At 49.9% G+C, this 12,442-nt stretch overlaps 1 protein-coding gene across 1 annotated transcript in view; it reads right to left on the reverse strand.

Annotated features, from left to right (window-relative positions):
• The window catches only part of LOC140403809 (cytochrome b-c1 complex subunit 2, mitochondrial-like), a 168,019-nt gene that overhangs the window by 116,295 nt on the left and 39,282 nt on the right, over positions 1-12,442 (reverse strand). The window contains exon 4 of the mRNA XM_072491965.1: positions 5,078-5,142. Within this exon, the coding sequence (XP_072348066.1) occupies positions 5,078-5,142 (65 nt within the window). The remainder of the gene's footprint in view (positions 1-5,077; positions 5,143-12,442) is intronic.

Raw genomic sequence — 12,442 nt, forward strand, 5'->3', positions numbered from 1 at the left:
TATAGCTGGGGGAAAGGCAATTATGATGCGATGAGGCAAGACTTAGGATGCATCGGATGGAGAGGAAAACTGCAGGGGATGGGCACAATTGAAATGTGGAGCTTGTTCAAGGAACAGCTACTGCGTGTCCTTGATAAGTATGTACCTGTTAGGCAGGGAGGAAGTGGTCGAGCGAGGGAACCGTGGTTTACTAAAGTAGTTGAATCACTTGTCAAGAGGAAGAAGGAGGCTTATGTAAAGATGAGACGTGAAGGTTCAGTTAGGGCGCTCGAGAGTTACAAGTTAGCTAGGAAGGACCTAAAGAGAGAGCTAAGAAGAGCCAGGAGGGGACATGAGAAGTCTTTGGCAGGTAGGATCAAGGATAACCCTAAAGCTTTTTGTAGATATGTCAGGAATAAAAGAATGACTAGGTTAAGAGTAGGGCCAGTCAAGGACAGTAGTAGGAAGTTGTGCGTGGAGTCCGAGGAGATAGGAGAGATTTTGTCTGTATTCACAGAGGAAAAAGACAATATATATATATTTTTTAGAATTTACAGTGCAGAAGGAGGCCATTCGGCCCATCGTGTCTACACCGGCTCTTGGAAAGAGCACCCCACCCAAGGTCATCACCGCCACCCTATCCCCATAACCCAGTAACTCCACCCAACACTAAGGGCAATTTTGGACACAAAGGGCAATTTATCACGGCCAATCCACCGAACCTGCACATCTTTGGACTGTGGGAGGAAACCGGAGCACCCGGAGGAAACACACGCAGACACGGGGAGGATGTGCAGACTCCGCACAGACAGTGATCCAAGCTGGAATCGTACCTGGGACCCTGGACCTGTGAAGCAATTGTGCTATCCACAAGGCTACTATTGTCGAGGAGAATACTGAGATACAGGCTACTAGACTAGAAGGGCTTGAGGTTCATAAGGAGGAGGTGTTAGCAATTCTGGAAAGTATGAAAATAGATAAGTCCCCTGGGCCGGATGGGATTTATTCTTGGATTCTCTGGGAAGCTAGGGAGGAGATTGCTGAGCCATTGGCTTTGATCTTTATGTCATCATTGTCTACAGGAATAGTGCCAGAAGACTGAAGGATAGCAAATGTTGTCCCCTTGTTCAAGAAGCGGAGTAGAGACAACCCCGGTAACTATAGACCAGTGATCCTTACTTCTGTTGTGGGCAAAGTCTTGGAAAGGTTTATAAGAGATTGGATGTATAATCATCTGGAAAGGAATAATTTGATTAGAGATAGTCAACACGGTTTTGTGAAGGGTAGGTCGTGCCTCACAAACCTTATTGAGTTCTTTGAGAAGGTGACCAAACAGGTGGATGAGGGTAAAGCAGTTGATGTGGTGTATATGGATTTCAGTAAAGCGTTTGATAAGGTTCCCCACGGTAGGCTACTGCATAAAATATGGAGGCATGGGATTTAGCGTCATTTAGCAGTTTGGATCAGATATTGGCTAGCTGGAAGAAGACAAAGGGTGGTGGTTGATGGGAAATGTTCAGACTGGAGTCCAGTTACTAGTGGTGTACCACAAGGATCTGTTTTGGGGCCACTGCTGTTTGTCATTTGTATAAATGACCTGGAGGAGGGCGTAGAAGGATGGGTGAGTAAATCTGCAGATGACACTAAAGTCGGTGGAGTTGTGGACAGTGCGGAAGGATGTTACAAGTTACAGAGGGACATAGATAAGCTGCAGCGCTGGGCTGAGGTGGCAAATGGAGTTTAATGCAGAAAAGTGTGAGGTGATTCATTTTGGAAGGAATAACAGGAAGACAGAGTACTGGGCTAATGGTAAGATTCTTGGCAGTGTGGATGAGCAGAGAGATCTCGGTGTCCATGTACATAGATCCCTGAAAGTTGCCACCCAGGTTGAGAGGGTTGTTAAGAAGGCGTACGGTGTGTTAGCTTTTATTGGTAGAGGGATTGAGTTTCGGAGCCATGAGGTCATGTTGCAGCTGCACAAAACTTTGGTGCGGCCGCATTTGGAGTATTGCGTGCAATTCTGGTCGCCGCATTATAGGAAGGATGTGGAAGCATTGGAAAGGGTGCAGAGGAGATTTACCAGGATCTTGCCTGGTATGGAGGGAAGATCTTATGAGGAAAGGCTGAGGGACTTGAGGCTGTTTTCGTTAGAGAGAAGGTTAAGAGGTGACTTAACTGAGGCATACAAGATGATCAGAGGATTGGATAGGGTGGACAGTGAGAGCCTTTTCCCTCGGATGGTGATGTCTAGCACGGGGGGACATAGCTTTAAATTGAGGGGAGATAGATACAGGACAGATGTCAGAGGTAGGTTCTTTACTCAGAGAGTAGTAAGTGCGTGGAATGCCCTGCCTGCAACAGTAGTGGACTCGCCAACACTAAGGGCATTCAAATGGTCATTGGATAGACATATGGACGATAAGGGAATCGTGTAGATGGGGTTTAGAGTGGTTTCACAGGTCGGCGCATCATCGAGGGCCGAAGGGCCTGTACTGCGCTGTAATGTTCTATGGATGACAAGAGAAGTGGAGTTTCTAGTCAAGAGGAAGAAGGAAGCTTACGTAAGGTTGAGGAAGCAAGGATCGGACTTGGCTCTAGAGGGTTACAAGGTAGCCAGGAAGGAACTCAAAAATGGACTGAGGAGAGCTAGATGGGGGCATGAAAAAGCCCTGGCTGGAAGGATTAGGGAAAACACCAAGGCGTTCTACACTTACGTGAGAAATAAGAGGATGATCAGAGTGAGAGTAGGGCCGATCAGGGATAGTGGAGGGAACTTGTGCCGAGAGTCTGAACAGATGGGGAGCCCCTAAATGAATACTTTGCTTCAGTATTCACGAGAGAGAGGGACCTTGTTGCCCATGAGAACAGTGTGAACCAGGTTAATAGACTCGAACAGGTTGATATTAAGAAGGAGGATGTACTGGAAATTTTGAAAAGCATCAGGACAGATAAGTCCCCTGGGCCTGACAGGATATACCCAAGGTTATACGGGAAGCGAGGGAGGAGATTGCTGCGCCGTTGGCGATGATCTTTGCATCCTCACTCTCCACTGGAGTAGTAGCGGATGATTGGAGGGAGGCGAAAGTTGTTCCCCTGTTCAAGAAAGGGAATAGGGAAATCCCTGGGAATTACAGGCCCATCAGTCTGTGATGAGCAAAATATTGGAAAGGATTTTGAGAGATAGGGTTTATGATTATTTAGAAAAACATAGTTTGATTAAAGATAGTCAGCATGGCTTTGTGAGGGGCAGGTCATGCCTCACAAGCCTCATTGAATTCTTTGAGGATGTGACGAGACACATTGATGAAGGTCGGGCAGTGGATTTGGTGTGTAAGGATTTCAGTAAGGCATTTGACAAGGTTTCCCATGGTAGGCTCATTCAGAAAGTTGGGGGGCATGGGATACAGGGAAATTTGGCTGTTTGGATATAGAATTGGCTGGCCAAAAGAAGACAGCAAGTGGTAGTGGATGGAAAGCATTCCGCCTGGAGGTCAGCGACCAGTGGTGTCCCGCAGGGATCTGGGGCACGATTCTCCGACCCCCCACCGGGTCGGAGAATCGCTGGCGACTGGCGTGAATCCTGCCCCCGCCGTGTCGCGAATTCTCCACCACCGGAGATTCGGCGGGGGCGGGAATCGTGCCGCGCCGGTCGGCGGGAATCCCCCGGCGATTCTCCGGTCCGGATGGCCCGAAGTCCCGCCGCTAAAATGCCTGTCCCGCCGGCGTAAATTGAACCACCTACCTTACCTGCGGGACAAGGCGGCGCGGGCGGGCTCCGGGGTCCTGGGGGGGGGTGCCCCCACGGTGGCCTGGCCCGCGATCGGGGCCCACAGATCCGCGGGCAGGCCTGTGCTGTGGGGGCACTCATTTCCTTCCGCCTTCGCCATGGTCTCCACCATGGCGGAGGCGGAAGAGACTCCCTCCACAGCGCATGCGCGGGGATGCCATGAGCGGCCGCTGATGCTCCCGCGCATGCGCCGCCCGCCAGCTGGCGGGGCGGAAATCAGTCCGGTGCGGGCCTAGCCCCTCAAGGTGAGGGCTCGGCCCCTCAAGATGCAGAGACCTCCGCACGTTTGGGGCGCGCGATGCCGGACTGATTCGCGCCGTTTTTGGCGCCGGTCGGCGGACATCGCGCCGATTGCGGAGAATCCCGCCCCTGTTCTGGGACCTCAGCTCTTTGTGGGTTTTATAAATGACTTGGATGAGGAAGTGGATGGGTGGGTTAGTAAGTTTGCCGTGACACGAAGGTTGGGGGAGTTGTAGATAGTGTTGAGGGTTGTTGCAGGTCACAACAGGACATTGACAGGATGCAGAGCTGGGCTGAGAAGTGGCAGATGGAGTTCAACCTGGATAAATGTGAAGTGATTCATTTTGGAAGGTCGAATTTGAATGCTGAGTACAGGGTTAAAGGCAGGATTCTTGGAAGTGTGGAGGAACAGAGGGATCTTGGGATCCACGTTCATAGATCCCTCAAAGCTGCCACCCAGGTTGATAGGGTTGTTAAGAAGGCGTATGGTGTGTTGGTTTTCATTAACAGGGGGATTGAGTTTAAGAGCCGTGAGGTTTTGCTGCAGTTTTATAAAACCCTGGTTAGACCACACTTGGAATATTGTGTCCAGTTCTGGTCGCCTCATTATAGGAAGGATGTGGATGTTTTGGAGAGGGTACAGAGGAGATTTACCAGGATGCTCAAAGAAGGCAGAGAGGTGACTTGATAGAGGTGTACAAGGTGATGAGAGGCATGGATAGAGTGGATAGTCAGAGACTTTTCCCCAGGGTGGAAATGGCTGTCTCGAGGGGACATAATTTTAAGGTGATTGGAGGAAGGTATAGGGGAGATGTCAGAGGTCGGTTCTTTACACAGAGAGTGGTGGGTGTGTGGAATGCACGGCCAGCAGAGGTGGTGGAGTCAGAGTCATTCGGGACATTTAAGCGACTCTTCGACAGGCACATGGACAGCAGTAAATTGAAGGGGTGGAGGTTAGGTTGAAGTTAGATTAGGTTAAATGGTCGGCACAACACCGTGGGCTGAAGGGCCTGTACTGTGCTGGACTGTTCCATGTTCTATGTTCTAAGTACAGTTTCAGGAAGAGATTACCGTAGGTTTCCGCCGACTGCCTCAATAGCACGGTTCAGCTTGAACGCACTGGCTCCTCTGGAGGTCTGGAAAAGGATTGAATTCTTCGGTCAATGTTACAGCAATGTTTTAGCAGGATCAGCAACCGAACATGGCGAGCTTTATATCTGGTTGTCACACTATCTGATCAGGTAGTCGGGGAAGGTCAGAATGAACACAGCACTCACACAGAGTGCTGGTCACATCTCACCATGATCAGCTGTGGGCCCCTCCCACAGGCTGCACATCGGGCCATGGCCAGGGTTAGTCCAGGGTATTCCCCAGGAGGATGCAGGCGATGAGGGCATTGATTTGGTAAATATGGCTTTTTTACACATGGAGTTTTCAAATTGAAAATCTCCATTGGTTCTGACAGAGTCTTTTGAAATATGTTCGCTATTTAGTGCATCATTCTGCTGTTCAGTAAGAGCTGGTTGAATCGTCATCAAAGAACAAAGAAAATTACAGCCCAGGAACAGGCCCTTCGGCCCTCCCAGCCTGCGCCGATCCAGATCCTTTATCTAAACCTGTCGCCTATTTTCCAAGGATCTACTTCCCTCTGTTCCCCGCCTGTTCATATATCTGTCTAGATGCATCTTAAATGAGGCTATCGTGCCCGCCTCTACCACCTCCGCTGGCAAAGCGTTCCAGGCACCCACCACCCACTGCGTAAAAAACTTTCCACGCACATCTCCCTTAAACTTTCCCCCTCTCACCTTGAAATCGTGACCCCTTGTAATTGACACCCCCACTCTTGGAAAAAGCTTGTTGCTAGCCACCCTGTCCATACCTCTCATAATTTTGTAGACCTCAATCAGGTCCCCCCTCAACCTCCGTCTTTCCAACGAAAACAATCCTAATCTACTCAACCTTTCTTCACAGCTAGCACCCTCCATACCAGGCAACATCCTGGTGAACCTCCTCTGCACCCTCTCTAAAGCATCCACATCCTTCTGGTAATGTGGCGACCAGAACTGCACGCAGTATTCCAAATGTTGCCTAACCAAAGTCCTATCCAACTGTAACATGACCTGCCGACTCTTGTACTCAATACCCCATTCGATGAAGGCAAGCATGCTGTATGCCTTCTTGACCACTCTATCGACCTGTGTTGCCACCTTCAGGGTACAATGCACCTCAACTCCCAGATCTCTCTGTACATCAATTTTCCCCAGGACTCTTCCATTGACCGTATAGTCCGCTCTTGAATTAGATCTTCCAAAATGCATCACCTCGCATTTGCCTGGATTGAACTCCATCTGCCATTTCTCTGCCCAACTCTCCAATCTATTTATATTTTGCTGTATTCTCTGACAGTCCTCCTCGCTATCTGCAACTCCACCAATCTTAGTATCATCTGCAAACTTGCTAATCAGACCAGTTACATTTTCCTCCAAATCATTTATATATACTACAAACAGCAAAGGTCCCAGCACTGATCCCTGCGGAACACCACTGGTCACAGCCCTCCAATTAGAAAAGCATCCTTCCATTGCTACTCTCTGCCTTCTATGGCCGAGCCAGTTCTGTATCCACCTTGCCAGCTCACCCCTGATCCCGTGTGACTTCACCTTTTGTACCAATCTACCATGAGGGACCTTGTCAAAGGCCTTACTGAAGTCCATATAGACAACATCCACTGCCCTACCTGCATCAATCATCTTTGTGACCTTTTCGAAAATCTATATCAAGTTAGTGAGACACGCAGCCCCACTCCTAGCCCATTATCGGGCCCTGAATCGATCGGGATAGGGGCCGTTTCGCGCTGTCGTGAACCTCAATGGCGTTCACGACGGCGTGGGCACTTCGGCGCGGGAGTGGAGAATCCCGCCCCACGTGTTGGACGTCTTGAAAAATATTAAGGTAGATAAGTCCCCAGGGCCTGATGGGATCTACCCCAGAATACTGAAGGAGGCTGGAGAGGAAATTGCTGAGGTCTTGACAGAAATCTTTGGATCCTCGCTGTCTTCAGGTGATGTCCCGGAGGACTGGAGAATAGCCAATGTTGTTCCTCTGTTTAAGAAGGGTAGCAAGGATAATCCCGGGAACTACAGGCCGGTGAGACTCACTTCAGTGGTAGGGAAATTACTGGAGAGAATTCTTCGAGACAGGATCGACTCCCATTTGGAAGCAAATGGACGTATTAGTGAGAGGCAGCACGGTTTTGTGAAGGGGAGGTCATAGAACATAGAACGATACAGCGCAGTACAGGCCCTTCGGCCCACGATGTTGCACCGACATGGGAAGTCAAAAAAACAAAAGCCATCTAACCTACACTATGCCATTATCATCCATATGTTTATCCAATAAACTTTTTAATGCCCTCAATGTTGGCGAGTTCACTACTGTAGCAGGTAGGGCATTCCACGGCCTCACTACTCTTTGCGTAAAGAACCTACCTCTGACCTCTGTCCTATATCTATTACCCCTCAGTTTAAGGCTATGTCCCCTCGTGCTAGCCATTTCCTTCTCCCGCGGATGGGCACCGATCGCGGGCCAGACTGCATTTGAGGTACCCCCCGGTGCAGGATCCCCACCCCCCCGCAGGCCGCCCCCCCAGCGTTGCAGCGACTAGGTGTGGACGGCGCCGGGGGGAACCCGCTGTTTTGGCCTGGCCGCTCGGCCCATCCGGGCCTGAGAATAGCGGGGGTGCCGGAGAATCGCCACTTTGGGTGTCTCCGGCGATTCTCCGGCCTGCGCCACGCGGAACTCGACCGGGCCGTTCCCGCCGCTTGGGAGAATCGCGGGAGGGCGTCGGACCGACGTCGCGGGAAAATTTGGCGACCCAGGCGATTCTCCCAACCGGCGTGGGAGCGGAGAATCGCGCCCCTCGTCTTTTTGGATCTCAATGTGACCCAGGCTATCTACACCCCCTTCTCCAGACTCAACATCTACCAATTCCTTCTCTTCGGTGAATACTGATGCAAAGTATTCATTTAGTACCTCGCCCATTTCCTCTGGCTCCACACATAGATTCCCTTGCCTATCCTTCAGTGGGCCAACCCTTTCCCTGGCTACCTTCTTGCTTTTTATGTACGTGTAAAAAGCCTTGGGATTTTCCTTAACCGTATTTGCCAATGACTTTTCGTGACACCTTCTAGCCCTCCTGACTCCTTGATTAAGTTCCTTCCTACTTTCCTTATATGCCACACAGGCTTTGTCTGTTCCCAGCCTTTTAGCCCTGACAAATGCCTCCTTTTTCTTTTTGACGAGGCCTACAATATCTCTCGTTATCCAAGGTTCCCGAAAATTGCTGTATTTATCCTTCTTTCTCACAGGAACATGCCGGTCCTCAATTCCTTTCAACTGACACTTGAAAGCCTCCCACATGTCAGATGTTGATTTGCCCTCAAACATCCGCCCCCAATCTAGGTTCTTCAGTTCCCGCCTAATGTTGTTATAATTAGCCTTCCCCTGATTTAGCACATTCACCCTAGGACCACTCTTATCCTTGTCCACCAGCACTTTAAAACTTACTGAATTGTGGTCACTGTTCCCGAAATGCTCCCCTACTGAAACTTCTACCACCTGGCCGGGCTCATTCCCCAATACCAGGTCCAGTACTGCCCCTTCCCTAGTTGGACTGTCTACATATTGTTTTAAGAAGCCCTCCTGGATGCTCCTTACAAACTCTGCCCCTTCTAAGCCCCTGGCACTAACTGAGTTCCAGTCAATATTGCGGAAGTTGAAGTCTCCCATCACCACAACCCTGTTGTTTTTACTCTTTTCCAAAATCTGTCTACCTATCTGCTCCTCTATCTCCCGCTGGCTGTTGGGAGGCCTGTAGTAAACCCCCAACATTGTGCCTGCACCCTTCTTTTCCTGATCTCGACCTGATCATATCGCCACACTGCCCTCTGAGGTGTCCTCCCGTAGTACAGCTGTGATATTCTCCCTAACCAGTAGCGCAAGTCCGCCACCCTTTTTACATCCCCCTCTATCCTGCCTGAAACATCTAAATCCTGGAACGTTTAGCTGCCAATCCTGCCCTTCCCTCAACCAGGTCTCTGTAATGGCAACAACATCATAGTTCCAAATACTAATCCAAGCTCTAAGTTCATCTGCCTTCGGGGCAGCACGGTAGCATAGTGGTTAGCACAATTGCTTCCCAGCTCCAGGGTCCCAGGTTCGATTCCGGCTTGGGTCACTGTCTGTGCGGAGTCTGCACATCCTCCCCGTGTGTGCGTGGGTTTCCTCTGGGTGCTCCGGTTTCCTCCCACAGTCCAAAGATGTGCGGGTTAGGTGGATTGGCCATGATAAATTGCCCTTAGTGTCCAAAATTGCCCTTAGTGTTGGGTGGGGTTACTGGGTTATGGGGATAGGGTGGCGGTGCTGACCTTGGGTCGGGTGCCCTTTCCAAGAGCCGGTGCAGACTCGATGGGCTGAGTGGCCTCCTTCTGCGCTGTAAATTCTATGATTTTATAGCCCGGTAATGTAGATGTAGGCCAGGAAGGAGGCTCAGTTACAAAGATTTTGACTCAGTATGCAATGAAAAAGGATGATCTGAGACCCCAACCAGCGGCAGAAATGGTAGTTTACCAGCAGGAGCCCCAATATTGTGACTTTGGGTGGGTGGATCAGCGAGGGGGAGGATATCAAACCCACCCAAATGGACCCTCAGCTCCTCTTTATGGCCCACCGTATGCACCAACAGCTTCACAACTGCCGCCCCCTCTGAGGGGCCATTGGTCGACTGGGAAAAGAGGACGGGGCAGATATAGAGGGAACAATGCATGTTTTAATTGTGGCCGTGCAGATCACTGGCAACAGGAATGCCCCTTTAAAAGACGGGCAGCCGAAGGAGACTACCCGACCCAAAGGAGGGGGTACCCACCAAGGGGAGGGCAGACGAGATCCACTGACTTCTCCCAGGCAAACCCTTTCACAACACTGGATTGACTAGCGAATTTAGTCATAAGGACTCTCCAATCGGACAGGGAACCTATTATCTCTCTGCAGATAGGAAATCAACACTGCCCATTTGTAATCGACACTGGAGCAGCCATGTCTTCGGTGCAATCAGAACTTCGACTACCACTATCCGACCACACCCAGCATTTGTCAGGGTTCCAAGGACAGGTGTGTGAGTATCCTATTTCTGAACCTGTGACAGTTACTTACGAGAATAAGTCTGCAGATCATCAGTTTGTAGTGACTACTGGATTGGACTGTAATTTGTTGGCCCGAGATTTACTGTGTATCTTCCAGCTACAGCTAGAGTACGGAGACGAAGGGGTAACGGTTCAATCATGGAGGATGAGATAACAGTGCTCTATTTCTATCACACCCCAGATGTGGACGTTAGACATTGAACATTCACTGCACCACGTTACCCTGGCCTATGACAGAACCGGACAAAACAGGGAGTTGGAGGTTAATTGGGACCGAATAGTTACAGCAAGGTTACAGCCACAGTCACGGGAAAAGAAGGTACAGCCGATTTTGTTACAATACCACCACATTTATGGCCACAGTCAGCTTCTGTAGGCCCTCATATTACACGTCAGGTCCACGACCAGTACCATGCCAGGGATCTGGGGCCTATGGTAAGGAGGGCAGTGGATCATTCAGATCCAACAGAGTACAAAGGTCAAGTTCTTAGGAGTTTTACTTACAGCCACAGAAAGAGGTCTCGAACCCAGTAGGATTGAACCAATATGCCAATTCCCCGCCCCTACCACAGCCAAGGAGGTCCGTCATTGGCTGGGTATGGTGAATTATTGTAGGCAGTGGATACCAAACATCACTGTCTATACAAAGCTGCTGACACCTTACACTAGTGAAGGGGGGAATTTTACTCTCACCACCGAGGCACTCGAAGCCTTCCGTTGCCTGAAGCAGGCCTTGTTACAAGCACCGGCCCTCGGTAGGCCTCGGTACCATTCCAGATATACTGTACTGTTCTGGAAGGGTGTTCAACTGCGGTACTCACCCAGCAACATGGGGACAAGCACCGGCCCGTAGCATATTACTCTTCCAAACTCGACCCAGTGGCGTTGGGCCACCCTGTTTGCACCCAGATCTTGGCAGCGATATACAATAGTTTGCAGGCTGCTGCCAATATCACTCTCCAACAGGATATTACGGTGTATAGCTCCCACCCGGTCATAGCACTACTGGGGCAACTGCAGACTCAGCATCTTACCGCAGCTCGTCAGAATAGGTATGAGATATACCTTTTGAACAATCCACGTCTGACATTTAAACACTGTACCACTATCAATCCAGCCTGTTTTCTTAGCGGTTCCCCTGTCCATGAGGACGCACCTGGTCACGACTGTTTAGCCTTGATTCAGGAAACTACCACAATAAGGGACGATCTGAGGGATATTCCGTTAGAACAACCTGACACGATTATGTATGTTGATGGCAGTGCATAAGTAAGCCCCACTGGCCGGAGATTGTCCGGTTATGCAATCGTAGATCAGGATGGTCTGATCCTCGAAGCGGATGCTTTTCAGACCCCTTATTCAGCCCAACAAGCCAAACTTGTTGCCCTTACCCGTGCATGTATACTTGGGGTAGATCGTCGGGTAAATATTTACACTGACTCCCGATAAGCCTTCGGGGTAGTTCATGACTTCGGACAGCTCTGGAAGAATAGGGGATTCCTTACCTCGGCAGGCACAGAAATATCCCACCGGGGTTTAGTTAATGACCTACTGCAGGCCCTCCTTATGCCCGCGCAGATTTCCATCATTAAATGCGCTGCCCACACAAACGGTAAGACCCCAGTTGACGTTGGTAATGAACAAGCAGATTGTGCAGCGCGGACAGCCGCGCAAATTCAGCAAGTGATGCTGCCTAAAATGTTAAGTCAGACTAAACGATCTGCTATAAATATGTCTGCTTCTGACAAGTCAATGCCAACCATCCAAGACGTCATAAGGTTACAGGAGGACGCTCCTGAGAGTGATAAACAAATGTGGAAACGGTTAGGTTGTACATATGATTCTGTTTCCTCTTTATGGACCACGCCTGCACATCAGACTTGTATTTCTGATGTACTGGCTTTATGGGTCATCGAATGTGTACACTTTGCAACTCATTGTGGGGCTCGAGGGACTAGTGATTTGTTGCTGGACACTTGGTGGCACCCTAAAATGCAGGGGTTGGCCCAAAGTATCAGCAATCGGTGTTTGATTTGTCAGCAATATAACACCGGAAAAGGTATCCCTTGTGGGATGGGGCAAACCCCATTGCCCAGTGGTCCCTTTGAGACGCTCCAAATGGATTACATTGAGTTGGAAAGGTGTCAATGTTATAAATATGTCTTGGTCATTGTGGATGTGTTCAGCAGATGGGTTGAGGCGTATCCGACTACCGATAATAAAGCTGCTCCTGTGG

This window comes from Scyliorhinus torazame, chromosome 29, assembly GCF_047496885.1.
Source record: "Scyliorhinus torazame isolate Kashiwa2021f chromosome 29, sScyTor2.1, whole genome shotgun sequence".
NCBI lineage: Eukaryota > Metazoa > Chordata > Chondrichthyes > Carcharhiniformes > Scyliorhinidae > Scyliorhinus > Scyliorhinus torazame.